Genomic DNA, 19,111 nt, shown 5'->3' on the forward strand with positions numbered 1-19,111 from the left:
CCACGTCTCTCTTACATTGTAATAAAAATAAATCGATACGAACAAACTATGCTTGTCACAGTAGAGGCTATGAACCAAACACAATGTTGTGCATTAGCCCAAAGTGTTTATGCTTTGAGCGCGATGCAATTCAGACTAGAAACGAGGCCGTGCCAGTTGCAGTGGCAGCACGATTGGTTCACGAGGCGGTGGCGCTGCGAACCACTCAGGTGATTCATTCAGAGAATGAAGCAGTTTCTGCTTCGGACGTCATATGTCACATGATTTTTCCGTAGCAAAGCAACCTTCGGAGCAGTGGTTCAAATGGAATTGTAGTTACTGGTTTGAAGCACACATCGAAGCTTCAGTGTCAGACTGCCATCACTACCGTTACCTAGACTGCTCTCCCGGTCAATAAGTACATAGTAGGCAATGCGGATCAGAGCATAACAATTTATTTGTCAGGTATAAGTTACTCATCCAAAACATTTTAGAAGTACATCTAAATGAATAATGTGAAAGTTAAGAAAACAGGTTAAAGGAATACTTAGGATATCATACGAAAAAATCAGAGAATGAACATACCCAGCTCAGAGGATGATGGCTACACACCAAAGTGGTGCGGGAGATTCTGGCTATAAAATGGCTCCCCGAGTAATCTGTGAACTTTCCTAAAATAGGCTACCCAGTTTGTGATTGGTTACATTGATATGGATCACATGATAGGAGGTCAGTAGCCTGGCTAGCGCCACCACTTCTCAATGAGACGTGGTCTGGGAACCAAACGTTAATTTTCTCGTATTTGAAAAAAATGCCCAGATACGTTTTTATTGGGTGCCACGGATGTCTATCAAATGCGTCTGTGCATAGCTCATCATCGTCTTGCTTTCCCCCTTGTTCTGTGATTGGTCGCCTATCTCAGGCGAAAATTTGCTCCATGGTCTCCAGGCTGCCTTAGCAGCGTGAATCAAATCGCGCGCAAGGCAGCATGGGAACACCCAGGCTAGGAGGTCAGCTGATTTGGGATCACATGAGGAGTACTGTTGATGAGACTTGAGACCATTGTTGTAGTGAGAATGAATCAATCAAGACATGACAAGGTATACATTTGATTACATTTCCTGTCCCTATAGTTAACTGTTCCTGGACATGTGCCAAGCATGTTACAGTAGGCCCACAATAGGCTCACAATAGGCTGATCAAGAGTCCACATATGATTGAAAGGATTATCAGCAGTCCTACCTATTGTCCTGCAGGCAGACTAAACCATTTTGCTCTTTAGCAAGGGGTGAGTGTGACCTTAGAAAGTCTTCAATATTTTTTATGTACAAAATTCAGTCAATCAACCATATTATTCAGCAATACACTTTACAAATTAACTTTACATTTTGTCTTACATTCATTTTGGCATTTAATTTGGACATTAAATTAAATATATATATATATTCCAGACTTTTCAAGGGCCTTCTTCCCCCTTGGGGCCCCTAGTAATCAGTCCCACTTTTCCCCCCAGTCTGACGCCCCTGACGGATGGATCCACAAATGAGTTTTCATTGTTATTAATACTGTGGGATATGCCATTTTGTCTTCGCTGACGTGAGGGAGGGAGGACAGAGGGTGAAGTGTAATGCTTGTAAACGTGTGCTTAATTTCAGGTTAATTGAGATGTACAAAGAAAAGCTGTGTGGAATGCTGCGTACGCACAGTTTCATACATCACATTTTTTTTGTGTGCTACTATATAACACCTTTGGGATGAATTAGAGTGTAAACTGAGAGCCAGGCCTCCTCGTCCAACATCAGTTTGTGACCTCACAAATATGCTTCTAGAAGAATGGTCAAAAATTCCCATAAACATACTCCTAAACCTTGTGGAAAGCCTTCCCAGAAGAGTTGAAGCTGCTATAGCTGCAAAGAGTGGACCGACGTCGTATTAAACCTGGTTTGAGAATGGGATGTCACTTAAGTTCATATGCGAGTCAATGCAGGTGAGGTGACCCAATACTTTTGGCAATATAGTGTATATCAAACCAGACGCTATCAATGGTTACAACAATGGTAGTAATATCAGATAGTAAAATGTTTTTTTTCTCGTGTCAAATCTAAGCAAAATAATGTCACACAAATCACAATTCAACAGATTACCGATCTGTCAAGTGTTTGCCCATAACAGCGAATCAAAATCTACGGTGAAGCCGCCAAACAGGAAGTGAGCTCATAACTCAGCAACCATTTCATGTATCAAAACCAAACTTAGTACATGGACTCAAGACCCCATCAGGGAGACGCTCAAAAATGTGGTGACATTTGACCTCTAGGGGGCGCTGCAATTAGCATAAATGCATTTTGGCTTGTACCTGTTGATATGTTTGGAATTAAAACTTAGGGATGTCTGTTAATACTGTGGGAGATCTAAAGTCTGAAACATGCCAACTTGTGAAGTCAACGTAATCAATCCGGCCGCCATATTGGATTCCATCAAAAGCACTAAAAAATTTTCACAGGTTACAAATTTTGTCTGCTCTTTACAAAACTCGACACAGATGATATTCAGGCCAAAATTGACAAAAGTCAAGCTTTTTGTAGCCCTATCTTAAACCGTTCACCCGTAACAGCCAATCAAGATTGGTGGCGAAGGCGCCAAACAGGAAGTGAGCTTATATCTCAGCAACCCTTACATGTATCATAATCTTGAAACATGGACTCATGACCCCATTAGGAGAACACTCAAGAAATTTGGTGACCTTTGACCTCTAGGGGTCGCTGCAATTAGCAAAAATGATGTGTTGACATGTTTGGAATTAAAACTTACTAGTAGTGTCTTTTAATACTGTTCAGACTGAGCCTTAGATATGTCTTGATTTTGAAGCCATATTCACAAGTGCCCAACACAACCAATTGAAATCCGCTGCGATGCCGCCAAACAGAACGTGTTAATATCTCAGCCAATCTTTGGTTGCTAAACATGAAACTCCGACAGCTTACGGCCATATGTCTGATGTAACAGCATTGAGTTGCCATGGCAACTCCAGCCTAATTGCTTGGCCCCCTCATTGCTGTTTGCAGTTATATTTTTAAAGGGATATTCCACTATTTGGGGAATTACACTCATTTTCCACCTCCCCTTGAGTTAAACATTTTTACCTTTCAGCAGTTCATCCAGCCGTTCTCTGAGTCTGGCGATACCACTTTTAGCTCCAGCCTAGCATAGATCATTGAATTGGATTAGACCATTAGCATCTCGCCTGCTAGCATCACGTTTAAAAGTGACTAAGATTTCCGGTAATTTTCCTATTTAAAACTTGTCTCCTCTCAAGTTAGAAAGTGTAATAAGACCAACGGAAAATTAAAAGTGGCGATTTTCTAGGCAGATTTGACATGGAACTATACTCTCATTTCAGCCTAACAATCAAGGAACACCATGGGCTCAGCAAGATAATGATATAATGCAGCATCTGAAAATAGTCCCTGTAGACTAGCTTCCAGCAACAAGGTTCAGCTGCAGCAGACGAATTGGTTAGTGACTGGATTATTACACATGAATGAGAGTATAGTTCCATGTTAAATCAGCCTAGAAAATCGCCACGTTTCATTTTCCATTAGTCTTATTACACTTTCTAACTTGAGAAGAGACAAGTTATAGGAATAATAGGAAAATTAATAGGAAAATTACCGGAAATCACTATTAAACGTGATGCTAGCAGGCGAGATGCTAATGGTCTAATCCGTCTGATTCGATGATCTATGCTAGGCTGGAGCTAAAAGTGGTGTCGCCAGACAAAGAGAACGGCTGGATGAACTTGAGAAAGGTAAAAACCAATTGTAAAACAGGCAATCAACCAGGCAATCAGTTATTCCTATCATTATACTTATCATTAATAGAATAATTACAACTCCTCTCCTCTGAAACCCTCCCTCTCTATGTTCCAGCTTCTCTCCTCCAACAGCAAGCCAGCCTTATACATAGGCACACACACACACACACACACACACACATACATCCACACATACTCACTACCCCTCACCCCCCATCCCCACCCCCATCCCAACACCACCTCATTCACACTCTCAGAGCTACCATCCGCACCCCCCCCCATCCCCCCTTCTTTTCATTCCGGTCATCAATTTCATCCCTGATAATCATATCTGTAATCATCCTGGACGCAAATCATCCTTAGCCTTTCTGTTAATGTTATGTTGTTTTTGTGGAAGCCAAGTCAATGTGATGTCTTGTTAAGTTACAGTATGTGTTTATGTAATGTACTACTTTATGTAATCTGTTTGTCGTATGTAGTATTCATGTGCATGTCGTAGTGTTGCATTTTCTGTAATGTCAATGATGTTTGCAAATAAAAAAATAAAAAAAACAAAAAAAACAATTGTAATTCCCCAAATGGTGGAATATCCCTTTATATAGTATTTCCACAAAACGATAAGATTTCACTTGCAAAACTGCCAATAGAACAATAATATTTCACTTATAACAGGGTAGAGTGGGGGAAAATGCCTCCCCTTAAGCAATATGTGATATTACTGTGAAACAAAAAGCTAAATATGTGTAGAAATGCTATCCTAGTTTTGACAATGTCATGAATTATAAATGTATGTCAACCAAAAAATCACGGCTGCACAGAGGCATACCACCACAATGCGGTAATTCTAGTTGTTTGTTTGTTTGTTTACCTTTGTTCAGGTGTTCTTCAAGTTCAGGTGGACATTCATTTTTGGAGATAAAGTTGGTGAGCTTCGATGGCCTATCCTGCAGCAGCACGGGAACAGATCCAACATTAGCCAAACACAAATGCTCAAAATCCAAGAGGATCTGGGCTTTAGTAAGGAGGAGTGGGACCGGATACAGAGGGCAGTTTACTGGGGTGAACCTGACCGACAGATTACCAGTGTAACTATGTGCACCAGTCCGGACCACTCCACTTTCATCATTAATGACTTTAAGGACAGTTACTATGTGGGAGAGGAGCTCCACGCAACCATTGTTGCCAAGGACTGTACTGGTAGGCCAAAAAGCTATGGAGGGGATTTCTTCCAAGCAAAGGCTTATTCTAACAAATTAAATGTAATTTTATTCTATTTATTTCATATATGCTGTTCAGTTTTAATTATTTCTTTTTTTTTATCTCTACAGTTCTGTTAAAGGAGAAATCTACATAAAGGATTTTTCACATAGATCTGTTTCTTGAGGTCACCAAGTACTGTCGGTATGAAAAAAACTAAAACAATCGGTTTTACCTAGCTCGAGTTGCTGCAGCCAACAGTTAGAGCTTCCAGGCAGCTACGGTGCTACACTCTGGGGCCATGGTCATGAGCCCCCATGGTCATGTTCAGAGTGTAGCGCTGTAGCTGCCTGGCTGCTTTAGCTGTTAGCTGCAGCAGCTCAAGCTAGGTTAGTTTTTTTTTGTACCGACAGCACCCGGTGACCTTAAGAAACAGAGATCAATGTGGCTTCAATTATATGTGCCTTTATTGCGGCACGCCTGTCATTTTTGAAACAGAAAGGGGGGTCGAGATGACCCCCCAATTTTTCCGCCTTCTAGAGTAGTCATGGAGACAGAATCACGTGAGTGTAAATGATTCAAGGCGTAAAGAGAGAAAACACAAGAAACAGTTGATCAAAAGGAGCAACAGCGGCGACATACAAAGGAGACGTTTCGCATATTGTCCAACAAGAACCAAACACCTCTGTCTACAACATCAAATCCTCACGCCTCTAAACTTAAAATTGCTCCCTGTTTGTCTTCAATTCCTCCTCTAAATTATTTCTTATTGTCTGGACATTGCTTGCAGGAACCCAACACTGTAAGCATCAACACTGACTTCAAATTGTGCAGTGGCTATTCACCAGCTAACTAAAAAATATTGGAGGTGCCTAACAGTTTTGATTCTAGCATGTTCACAAGCAGATAAATAGCCATTAAAATGGCTGACCATCATGCCCTGTCACGTCAGACGTAATACTGTAGTTCCTATTAGTTATTTTCAAGAATAAAAACATCCTGAGATGGCACAATAGGTATCTAACAATCATAAACTCAGCCTATGATCATAGAATGTATAAAGCCCTAACACAGAGTACATCAGAGCAAAAGAAAAGCTCTGATCAATCTGAACAGCCAGCTGATTTAGTCATACCTTAAAACACAATGTGCAAGATACATGGATAATTACTATCAGAAACCAAAAAATGTATGTGATGTGAAGAATCTTTATACAAACTGAATATAGAGAGGGAGACCACTACTGATGTCTTGTTTGCCTGTGGTCCTTTAATTATCTGAACATCCCTAAGCACGGAGAGGGTACTGCTCCAGTCTTGATAGAGAAAGAAAGTCAAGGGACACTCGAGTGGGTGCGACTGGGGTAATTTTGTTGTGTCTAAACAGTTCTCAATGCCTCAGTATTTTGCTAGTCAACACAAGTCACAGTTGAAGGTGACAGTTGGATGGAATGGAATGTTCTACTAACTAGCCTATTTTAAATTATTGATCAGTTCATGACTCACGCACCATTATCACTGGACACCTAACAGTAGGATGATTAAGATTCAGTGTTAATTTCTAGTTACTAGTTAATTTCCTAGATTTTGTAATCTCTTGTTTGTGAGCCAACTGACATTCAGTGTGACAAGGGAGGTGCTGGATTCAAAAGTTAGCTCCTAATCTGGGAGGATGCAGAGCAGTTTGTCATCCTTTTGGCACAAATTAATCCCTGCCTTTAATTCAATTGACAATATCCATGGTGCATGTGGCCTATATACCCAGAGGAGAACATATTTCTATAAATAAATTAAAAGGGCTGTTCACTGACTATTTGCAAAATGTTTCCTCTTTCTTTTGGATGGTAGGCTGGTGTGTTTGGAGAGGTACTAGACCATCACAATGGCACCTACACGGCCCGGTTTACCCTGCCATGGGCGGGTGAGGCGTTTGTGGCGATCCGCCTGATTCACTCCAGTGAGGGTGTTCAAATCCTCAAGCAACACCGGGACATGGACCCTGACCGTGTCAACTTCTACGGCTTTTTTGTGGGCAAGAACAAACAGGGTGCTAAAGTGGAGGAGAAGGTGGACTGTAATGTAAAATGGGATGGGGTGGCAATATCTGGCAAGGGGAGCTGCTGCTGTGAGTACCCAGATGTCCGTACAGGGCTGATGTGGCACTGCCGTAAACCTCCAACTCTCCCCTGCAATACCCTGGTGTACTACACTCACGGTGTTTACAAGAATCACATGACAGACCTTGAGAAAGAAATCATGGACAAGTGAGTAAAAGAAATTTGGTATTTATTTTTAAAAAGGGGTAGCTTTATTGAAATTGAATATGGAGTGGGGGGGGGGGGGGGGGCTTTGCTCAACTATGCTTTGCTCCGCATCACCATCATAATTATCAGAGAGTTAATTAAGGGAAGCCCTCATTCCCATTGAAGCAGAGATTACATGGCCACAAATGAAGTTATGCTAAATTAAGTTAAGAATTAAGAATTAAGTTAAGTTTTTTGGTATATCTAGTTTTTAATATTTTTTCTGAAGTGTTTACAACTTAGTGTTAACTAATAATTGTTGCAAACTGGTACTACAAACAAATTTTAATGCATTCCTGGATCTACATCCTTATGCATCGCATCCTGTCAGGACTTTTATGGGCTTTTCCCAAATCACAGAAGTAACGTTGATCAATCAGGCAAGCGGTAGATAGCAGCAGAGTAGAAGACATCAGGCAAGTGTTATTTAAATAAACTCCTGGTGTACTTACAAACTTTTCAATGCCTCGTTTTATGAGTACAGAACATATTTGTACTACTGTAGAAGTTTTCGTACCATTCAGGGCATTATTAGTGGGGTCATTTACAAGATACTCTATTGGTTCCATAAGATCATCTTTATCCCACGTCGGCTGTCGGCAGGGTTGGCTGTACTTATCAAAAATGTTCACAAAAGGATTTAAATGAAAGCTCAGTCTCCCCTTTAAAATGATACCAAACATAACAAAATAAAATATTCCAATATGTCCAATATAGATTTTCAGCTAATTCAGTGTTCTGCTTGATTTATACGCATTCTTTTTTCAACCTTAGTTTACATTATGGGCCAGATGTACTAACGCTTTTGCGCCCACTTCAGGCGTATTTGTTTCGCAATGTGCGTGTAAAATCATTGCAAGGTATGTACAAACAGGCCGCAATTATGTAAAAGCGCAAACTGCCTGTCGTGGGAGCTGAAAGTGGCAGATTGTGTTTGTCATGTCATGCATATGCATTCATGGGAGGATCCAGGGGAAAGTTGGAGTTTAGCGTAAAAAGATGGGAGGGGAAGAGTAAAAAGCGCCTAATTATGTATTCTGCGTATGTACAAAGACTGCTCCTGAAAGTGCACGTCTATTCTGCGCCTAAATACTTCCGCCTTGTAAAAGCAGGTGTTAATCCAAATTGCAGTTCAATGTGTCAATAAGAGAACCTTTCAAAGACAACAGAATCGCTATTTAGAGCACCAGTTTTTGTGGTGAAAGTATTTGTACTACCAAAAGCAACCTCATTGGCCTTTCGAATGTCTTACTTTCACTTTCACGTCATTCACTTAAACTTTCCTACTTGCTAGATTTGACCAATCTTCCATAGCCTACGTGCACAAGTAGTTTGAGTAGAACTACTGATCTTCATTATCTCCCTGCTTGTTTACATCTTATCATGTATGGTATTATTTCATGATCGCTAAACGTTTGATTCTTTTTAATATTGTCATCAGTTAACTTCATTCAACTGCGCTTGTATGTAGGCACTGCCATTCAGTTGTGGACGTTCGTAAATTGCGTTTATGGGCGGAGAAAGGCAGAGAAAGGTGCAGTTTACACTAAGGATAGAACGATTGATAAATACGACGGAAACTTGGGTCTGACAGCGTTCGCAATCTGCGGTGTGTCCATGACGCTGATAACGCTACGTTCGCAAATGTACGTACATCTGGCCCTATGTGTGATAACTCAAAACAGCTACTCTTGTCAGATAGCCATCATACATCATTGAAAAGCTGAGATTCTAAGCTTTCCAAAAGCAGGTTTACACTTCTTTGGGTTAGCCATCAGGCCTGCCTGTCTGAGAGATTCTAGTACCCTCAGCAAGTGGCTCTCCCAATCCTGGCCCTGAATCACCACATCATCTATGTATGCAGAAGCGTAAGCTTTAGGCTTTCATACCTGGTCAATAAGGCGCTGAAAGGCTGCAGGTGCTCTGCACAAATCGAAGGGCATCATTTTGTAGTGCCAAAGTCCCCTCAAATGTGGTGAAACCAGTCTTCTCCTTCAACGTCTTCGCCAATGGCACTTGCCAATATTCTTTCGCAAGCTCTAAAGTGGTGATAAAATTAGCATTTCTAAGGCCCTTTAATAATCTTGCCAACTCTGGGTAAGTAATAAATTCTGGAACTTCATTTAAATGGTTGCCGGACTCTATCATCACACTCGTTCAGCCACCTCAAATGGGCCATGTCAAGTTGCCAGAAATGTGCATTGAGATTATCTTTATGTGTGTGCCTGATTATAAAACCATAAGAGAAAAACCTGAAATGTAAGCCCAGCATCAGATGGGTAACTGGAGATAAATTCGGATTGATGACGTCATGCTTCCCATTAGTTAATGTTACGTGAAGTCGACTGAAAGAGAAATCCCATTTTTCTAATCCCATTTTTAGAATCTGTACGCTTTGATGGTCAAAATGAAAGGATCGAATTTTCGCCGTCAACAGTAACATTTACGCAACTTTTTATGCATGCTTTACTTCTGTTGTTTATTGAATTTTGTTTAAAACTGTATCTTGTTAAAGTTGTGTTCTGTTTGAAGTCAGTTCCTATATACAGTATTCATTCCATGTGTACTGTTGTTGAAGACAATTGGAATAGAGTAAAAAATATGCATTATCAGTGATTATGCATAATTAGGAACAACATTTCTCTGATGCCATATTCTTTTGGTTTCCTCAGGCAACATGTGAATCGTTGGATCAATGGTGATTCACGAATGATTACAGTCCTTGCCTCTAACTCCACTCTTGGTATATTTTTCCTTTTTCTTTGGATCTGTGAATGCCATGCCAACATAAGACACATACTGTACAGTGCATACGGAAAGTATTCACAGCCCTTCACTTTTTCCACATTTTGTTATGTTTGTTATGGATTCAATTATTTATTTTTCTCATCAGTACACCCAATACTCTAACACCCCACAAAAAGCTAGTGTTTTGTAAATGTATATATAAAAAGACTGAATTATTCCATTTACATAAGTATTCACACCTTTTGTTATGTCAAAGTATACTTTATTATCCCAGAGTTTGGTCAATGTGCAGCACATTTAAGACACATAGGGTGTGTTCGAAACGGGTAAAGTTGCTGCCTTTTAAGATATCTAACTGGGGAGCAAGGCAGCAAGTGCGGTTCGAAACCGAAAAAACAAATTCTGCTGCCTTTTAAGATATCTTAGAATTCCCAAATAACGGTCATTTTTGGAGGCAGCATCGATGCACACTTCATGCTCCCTCCTACCCATAATCCCTTGTGGCAACGTCTGAAACAGCTGTGAAAGGTAAACAAACATGGCGGATGACATCGATAATGGCTGCTGAATCTGTTTAAAATGTCATTTGTGTGACCTTATTTTGCTTAGATTTGTAGATTAGAGATGAGAAATAAACAATTTACTATCTGATTATGCCAATGTTGTAACCATTAATAGTGTCTGGTCTGATATATCTGCCGGCCGTAACACTAATTTATACCGTTAGCCTGCTAGCTTACGTAAGCTAATTTAGTTTAACGTCAGGCCTTTGCTAACGTCATACCGTAGTGTTAACCAAAGATTCTAGAGTGCTACGCTCATTTTTAAAAGATGCATTTAATCCAAAGTCATGTCTAGTGAGACAGCTCTCTAGTAGGCAGCTGTCTCCCGTTTCGAACACACCCATAGGCACATACACACACACACACACACACAATGACAATTAGGAATAAATAATTAGGTATGAACACAACTCTCAGCCTTCATCCTCTTACTCTTCAGTCAATCAGTAGCAGGCTTAAAACACATAGCCTAAGGCAACATTCCCAAATTAATTAAAAACAATAAAAGAAAAACACAGTGTTGCAAGAGTAACAATACAATTCATTTTCTTTACCTGTGATGACACTTGCCATTGAGCTCTGGTGCATCCTACTTCTATCAATGGTCCTTGAGATGCTTCTACAACTTGATTGGAGTCCACCTGTGCCTAAATGAATTCACTGGACATTATTAGGAGAGGCACAGATCTCTTTATATAAGGTCTCACAGTTGATGATGTCAGAGTGATAACCAAGCCACAAGGTCGAGAGAATTGTCCGTAGACCTGCGAGACAGGGTTGTGTGAAGACACAACATTTCTGCAGCATTTGAAGTGCCTAAGAGCACAGTAGCCTCCATCATTCTCAAATGGAAAAGTTTGGAACAACCAACAGTCTTAAATCTGGCCGCTTAGCCTAACTGAGTAATCCGGGACGAAGGGCCTTGGTCAGACAGGTAATCAAGGACCCAATGGTCACTAATGAGATATAGAGTTCCTTTGAGAAGATGAGAGAAGCATGCAGCTCAGTGCCTGGTTTCTTCCATTGGGAATTGTGGCCCAATAGTTTAGCCTTTGTTTTGTCCTTTTTTCCTCATGGCTTTGTTTTCACTCTGACATACACCATCAACTGTGAGACCTTATTTAAAGAGATGTGTGCCTCTAACCTGACCCTAGCCAGATGAATGTCGTTCCGCTTAGCTCCGCCTAGCTTCACTCACATCCATCTGGGACCTCTTCCATTGAGAGTGATTTCTCCAACCAACTTTATGGTTTAGCCAATCAGGACGCAGGGCGGGAGTTTCATAGATGTGACATAGCGTAGAAGCGACTGTGAGTCTGTTATTAGCGTCACGGGTTGGCTTCGATGTGAGTGGTTGAAGTAGCACGTCAATAGATGACGGACAAGTGGCTTATTCAATCACATGCAAGCATTTTTTGATTAGGCCCAGCCTTCTGAAGCAACACTTCAATGGATCGGTTCCAGATGGATGAGTGGAGCTAGGCGGAGCGAAATTCATCTGGCTATTGCCAGGTTAGTGTGCCTCTCCATGTCTAGTGAATTCATTTAGGCACAGGTGGACTCCAATCAAGTTGTAGAAGCATCTCAAGGACCATTGATAGAAGTAGGATGACCTAGACCTCAATGGCAAGTGTCATAACAAAAGGTGTGAATACTTATGTCTTTCTGTCTTTTTTTATACATTTACAAAACACTCCAAACACTAGCTTTTTTGTGGGGTATTGGAGTATTGTGTGTAGAAGATTTATGAGAAAAAATAAAGAATCCATTTTATTTTAAGATGAGTCTGAAACATAACAAAATGTGGAAAAAGTGAAGCGCTGTGAATACTTTCCGTATGCACTGTATACCCACACACTATGCACACATCATATGAAAAGCCACACAACCAGTGTCTCAGTATCTTACTAAGTGCAGTTATTAGACTGATGCTAAAGGTCATGTAAGAACTGCAGAAGGGCCCAGATATATTTCACCTCTCCTCATCATACCCCCTCATACTGTCTCACCTTTAGGAGTGAGAGAGGCATGTAAACCAGGGATGCCAACGCCGATACCAGCAGGATTCTATTTGGATGATGTTTGGACATCATTTGTGTGTGCCACCCGTCATTTTAATGCAAAGGACAAAACTAAGTGTCTGAAGGACCACCACATCTACATAATGGGAGACTCCACTAGCAGACAGTGGTATGACTTCATTATCGAATCCGTGCCTAGTAAGATACATAAATATACACATACTTACATGCCAAAATGTTTTAATTCATGTATAGATACACACACACACACCTGACATTAGCATACAAATATATACATGTGTATACACATACACTTACACACAACACAAACACACAAAAAAATAATTTCAGATCATAAATTATGGAGTGCAGTCACTACATTTGAGTATGCCTTGCTGTAGGGCCATCCGAGGCGTGCCCCATATGTGCGTTCAAAATGCCTTGAACAGAGGCGAATGTTCATAGCGAACATGTTGGTCTGAACCGATACATTTGAACAATTTTGTGGTAACATTCCATCTCAATGGTAACTGTCCATTCCATCCAACTCCCAACATGTTCCCGGAGAACTATCTACTCAAACCATTTGCCTGCAAATTTGAGGTCAGGTGGGGTGAATACGCTCTTCATTCACTGCATTCTTAAAAGGGCTTTGATCTGTTGAGTCAAGTGGCCCATTGACACCATTAGGTTTTTGACAGGACTACACTGACTTGCAAAGTGTACTGAATGTATCAAGGCAGAGACAAGACCAGAAACAGACTAATGCAGAAAGATGCAGAAAAGCTGAATGAATCTGGGATGAATGGAAAGCTACAGACTCTTTCAACAAGTAAAACACAATAATAGTAATATAAGTAAATTAATGTACTGTATATATTAAAAGTAGTATAATAATTATACAGATATATAAGTGTGGAGTCTTGTGAAGTGTGTGTGAGTTTTGAGAATTTGACAACAGTAAAGTTTGAAGGACACTTTGAATCTGCGGTTTAGTCAGAGTTTTTAGTATGTTGGTCTCAAGGGGCGATGTCAACCCATCCCATAACCACTCTTTTTTTTAAGTATATTTTTTGGCTTTATTTCTATAGGACAGTGAAGAGTAAGACAAGAAGTAAGTGGGAGAGAGAGATGGGGTGGGACCGGGATATGATCACAGGTCGGATTCGAACCGGGGTCCTCGTGGGCACTTGGACCCGTATATGGTATGAGCGCTGTAGCCTGTTGTGCCACAGCGCCCCCCCATAACCACTCATTTGATGTATAGCGCCACCTAGTCAAAAATAAAAAAGCAATACAATACGGTACCTTTTCATTTTACTATATTTCCAATTTCTTAGTGACCCTAAACTTGAAAGTATGAAATATTGATGGTCAGCAACAACCATCAAAATGTAAAAAAAAAAAACTATTATGTGGTAACGCAATCTAATTCAAAGATGGCCTAATTGCAGGTATTTCAGTTTAAGGTACACTATGCAAGATTTTCACCTTGAAGCCAATTTGATGGTAAACAAACTTGTAATAGGGGAATCGTTCACCTTGCATAGCCATACAGCATAGCCATAGCGAGTCGCTAACGAGACATAGAGTTTGACCTGCCAATACTGATTTTAGCCGATTCCGATTTCATATTTCATTTCTTCTAACCACTTTAGGGGGAGAATATTTATGCAATTGCTTATTTTGCATTATATATTTTTAATTAATTAACATTACTTTGTAGCAATCTGCTTTCACTTTGACATTAAAGTGAAAGCAGATTATTAAAAAATAATATTACAATTATTATTATTAAAAAAATATTCAAATAAAAGCAGTAAAAACATCCAAGGGGGTGAATACTTTTGTATAGGCACTGTATATCATGGAGCTGAAGTGAATATCATTATGTTGTATATCAAATATCTAGCTAAAGAATGGTTGTTAGACGCTTTCCTTTAGTCTCAAAGAACTCACACTACTAACATTAGATTATCCAACACACTGTTTGTTTCTTCCTGACAGCTCTAAGGCGCATGAACCAACACACCATTGAGAATAATGGGCCCCATATGGCTGTGGACGTGGAGAACAATATCGACCTACACTACCGCTCGCATGGCACCCCCCGCATCAGCGTTGCTCGGCAGATTATGGCGGATTTGCACTACATTAGTAACGAGATAGACGACATGGCTGGTGGACCACACACTGTTATTGTCTTCAACGTTTTTGCTCACTTCACCACCTTCCCTCTTTCCTACTTTGCCTACCGGGTTTCCCAGATCCGGCGCGCGGTCGTGGCACTGTTGAGACGTGCGCCGGAGACTAAGGTCATCATGAAGACAGCCAACACAGGGCACAAGGTGATTTCTCTGAGCCATTTTCTCTTACGTGTGGCAGAATGCAGGGAGTAGCTTAGACTCACATGAGTGTGTCTGTGTGTGTTTGGATCCTTTTATTTATCTGTCCGTGTTTGTGTTTGAGTTTTCAGGTCCTCAATCTTAAAATTTAATTTAAACATTATTAATTTGGTATTAAAGGCTTGAGACTGAACATAATTAATCAAATGTTCAACATCATTACGGTTCTGGAAAATGAGCTTTAAAATAACAGGTCAACTTTTGGGGACACCCTTCTCACCCTTCGCTAGAAGTGGGATAAACCAGTTACACCATACCAATAGCTAAAAGGGAGCTATAGACGAACAGTGTCAGACTGGGTTATTGTACATACAGAGAAGATGGATTACATTTGCAGGATCCCATTTGTTTATGTTTTTAAGCAGATGCTTTTGTCTACATTATATTTGAACCAAAGACCCAACAAAACACCGGAGGTGTTAGCTCACCCATTCTTTCAGTGCTCTCCAAAAAACTTGGTTAGTTTTCTTATGTTTTTTTACAGAGTAATTCAAGAACAGAGAGCTGTATCATACGGAAGCGTATTAGGCCCACATGAAGAGAAAATATTTTTGAAAATTCCGAGATAAAAGTCAACATTTTTGAGATAAAAGTCAAAATTTTCGAGAAACTAAGTCAGAAATAATTTCTGAGATTGTAGTCAGAATTTCTGAGAAAAAAAGTCAAAAGTCAAAAAAGTCAGAAATTATTTCTGAGATTAAAGTCAGAAATTCTGACTTTAATCTCAGAAATAATTTCTGACTTTGTTACTCGAAAATTCTGACTTTGATTCTCTCAAATTTTGACTTTTATCTTGGAATTTTCAAAAATATTTTCTCTTCATGTGGCCCTAGTACGCTTCCGTAGTATCATGAAGAGATATTGGCTGAATGTGACTAAAAGTGTTACACATTAGAAATGGCTTCAAAAGGCTTTACAGCTTAAAAATGCTTTCTGGAGAGGCTAAGGGCCCTATCATGACATTCTAAAGTCCATCGTCACTCGTCAAAAGTCTATTCAAATTTAGTAGGATGTCCAGTTCACATTGGGAGGGGTTTCGTTATCAAACGTGGAGCGCATGGCGCAACACGGTGTTCTTAGGTTTTTTAATCAGTCATATGGGTGTGTTTGGGGCGTAACATCATTTAAAGCAATGAGAATGACATCTGTTATTCCCTTTAACGGTGCAAAGCGCGATATGTCAAATAAATGCATCGGTATTTTGGCATTCAACGGCGCATTTGAAGGAGGCTGCTTGCAAGACCGTATGAAATAGTCATTCTTAAACCATGCTTTACTAAAACTTAGCATAGCCTTCACGCATTTGCACTCGTCTATTATTTGAACTCATTGGCAAAGTGAAACTAACTTCACCAAGGTGTCAGTCAACGAAGACAGTTATATGCAGTTACGTTCACTATTGACTGACAATGGGTTACCATCGAAAACATAGGCTGGAAAAAGCCTAATATTGCTCAAATGACTGAATAAAACAAAATTTATCCTGCAGAGGAGTTGCTTATATCTCGTGACAATGCGTCTTCAGCTGTGCTCCATACATGTCTCTTGCCTCTCCCCTAATCACTTTTAACCGTCATTACCAATTTGCAAATGATGGTGAATAACTACTCATCATGAGATGTACAGTATTTCGTAATATCTTTATTCTAATTATGTTTCCCATTGTAATTGTGCAATTTGTAATGCTTTGCATGGACGTGCGCTGGTGTGCGTTCATTAATGATAGAAGGATGGTGCGTGCACCTGCCAATATGACTGTTGACATGCGCTCTTAAAATAGCATATGAACAACTCGCCATTGACTTCTGACCAGGTTTAGGTGGTGTACCATAGCGATTTTTTCACAACGCGCCGGGCCCCTCCCTAGGTTGTTAACTGCCACACTCCTGGGCGCAATGTTTAAAAAATAAAAGTGCAAAATACCAAATTAAACTTTGCGCGGGTGAAAAACGAGTTTTACGCCATTCGCTGGTGTGCAAAATCAGCCCTAAGCCTAAATGTGAAGCCATGAGGGGTTGCTAGATAGGCACCTAATTGATGCGCTTATAGCCACTTGCGTTACTTGTCTAGTGTTATTTATTGCTCTCACCACGTTCAATGTCCAATAATCTATACAATGTCCATGCATCCTCAGATTGTCTGTTGTTACAAAACTACAACAAAGTATCGCCAGGTATGGCCTGCCACAGCAAAACGGTCAAAAGACTATGTGTGCTCCCCCTCTGTCAAACAACACCTGCACAAAGGTTCCCCCATATATGGCTGTGCACACATACATAACACAGTGACATCTGTGGACCAATTAAACATTTCAAAATGAGACCAAAATGACTTCTACACTTACAATCGCTTACTGTACCTTTAAATGTGCAGTTTGTGATTAGAATCTGATACACTGTTTGTCAAATTCAGTCCTCAAGCTATCTGTCTGTGTTCATACATGGTCCTGGCTCTGTGGTGGCTTAGACCACCACACACTGAGCCAATCAACATGCTGTTTCAAATGCACAGAAAGGAGAGGTGTAACATGATAGGTTGGTGAGCTCAAATATCCATCCATGTGTGTATGTGTTTTGCAGGATTTCTATCGCAGTGACTGGCTATCTATGCAGCTTGATCGAGTCCTGCGAGAAACCTTCAATGGCGTTGGAGTCTATATCCTGGATGTGTGGCAGATGACCGCCTGTCACCATAACACAGAGGACATCCATCCTGGTCCAGTGATCATCAAAAATGAAGTTGACATTCTTCTCTCTTTTATCTGCCCCACATAAGGAGGATGTTTCTCCTGGCCACTGCCCTCTCTGTGTCTGCCCCACATAAGGAGGATGTTTCTCCTGGCCACTGCCCTCTCTGTGTCTGCCCACTGTGGTTATGTTCAGATTGCCCCCCCCAATCAAATGTTGTTGTATATACATCGCAAATTATGGTCGACTTAAAACTACTATTGTCCTAATAGCACCGCTAGTGACATAGCAAGAGGCTAACAGCCATTTAACTAGACTGCATTTCCGGCGGGAACTGCGAACTGCGTCACCAACGTGAGCAGACAGTGGCATACGTTATGCTGAACCTGGCTTGATCCAGGCATTGTAACAGTGCCTTTCAGTGTTGGAGCAGTGGCAATATCTCAAAAGCTCTAGGAGAGGGCTATTCAACTATTGGCTTGCGGGTTGAATGTGGTTCGTTGGATTTTACCTTTGGCCTGCCTTCGAATTTAGCTTCTATGACTGAGATCAAATAAATAAAATAAAATGACAGCAGTGATTGGCTGCAAAAATAAATAATGTCACGCGTCTTGCGCCTCTCAAACTGGGCTATCAGGTAACCTACAGAGGAATTGAAATTATGAAATATGACCAAGGCATTAAAAAGCTGCTTGTTTGTCAGGATACTTTTTCACTGATTTATTTGTAAAAATATGAGCTATGAGTGTGAATGTTATATATTCCATCCCACAAATTATGTTTTACTGGTTTATTTGACAAATAATCTATATGGATTTGCTCTATAAAGACCTTATGTCTGTTTGGGATTGTTTTGTGAGCCTGGGGTTGTTTTGAGAGCCTATTGATGTAGCCTATCTCAGATGTATCTCAGAATAAAGGAATACTTCATATTACTCTAAACCACCGTCTGTAAATCAACTGTATACTACTGTCTACATTACACTATATTTCTTGACCTGTCTCTGTATATTTCATCACCTTTCTATACTTTGCCTCACTATGCAACACAGCTCAGATCTTTGGTTGCTATGGAGGCCAATCGTTCTAAATGGATGGTTGCTATGGCCAAAGGCCAGTTCTATTACTGCCACAAGCATCTCATATCAAATTACCATGGCATTACGCTAAACAACATAAATCCCAATTAGCAACATACATCTCCTCCCTATAGCTAGCCACACAAGAAATTAATGATACTAAATCTCTGCTTAGCATGCTTCTCTGCTTAGCATTCTAATAACAGAAGGGGCACATTTATGTTGACCACTACAACATGACTCATTATGTCTGTAACTCTATAAAACACTTACTTTCATAAAGGAAGCACACCATCCAGCACATACACATGGAAAC

General features: G+C 40.3%; 1 protein-coding gene across 10 annotated transcripts in view; it reads left to right on the forward strand.

Annotated features, from left to right (window-relative positions):
- LOC121714864 (NXPE family member 3-like) overlaps positions 1-18,148 on the forward strand; it is a 91,186-nt gene extending 73,038 nt beyond the window's left edge. For 9 of the 10 annotated variants that reach the window (XM_042100011.1, XM_042100012.1, XM_042100010.1 and 6 more), the window contains 6 exons: positions 4,672-5,052; positions 6,838-7,253; positions 9,965-10,035; positions 12,619-12,822; positions 14,632-14,972; positions 17,609-18,148. In XM_042100011.1, coding sequence (XP_041955945.1) covers positions 4,672-5,052; positions 6,838-7,253; positions 9,965-10,035; positions 12,619-12,822; positions 14,632-14,972; positions 17,609-17,803 — 1,608 coding nt within the window. In that variant the 3' untranslated portion in view covers positions 17,804-18,148. Of the gene's footprint in view, positions 1-3,769; positions 3,788-4,671; positions 5,053-6,837; positions 7,254-9,964; positions 10,036-12,618; positions 12,823-14,631; positions 14,973-17,608 lie in introns of those variants that run through there. The other variant, XM_042100014.1, reaches the window with a different exon arrangement.
- Positions 18,149-19,111: the final 963 nt, after the last annotated feature.

The sequence above is a fragment of the Alosa sapidissima genome, chromosome 8 (genome assembly GCF_018492685.1).
Source record: "Alosa sapidissima isolate fAloSap1 chromosome 8, fAloSap1.pri, whole genome shotgun sequence".
Classification (NCBI taxonomy): Eukaryota; Metazoa; Chordata; class Actinopteri; order Clupeiformes; family Clupeidae; genus Alosa; species Alosa sapidissima.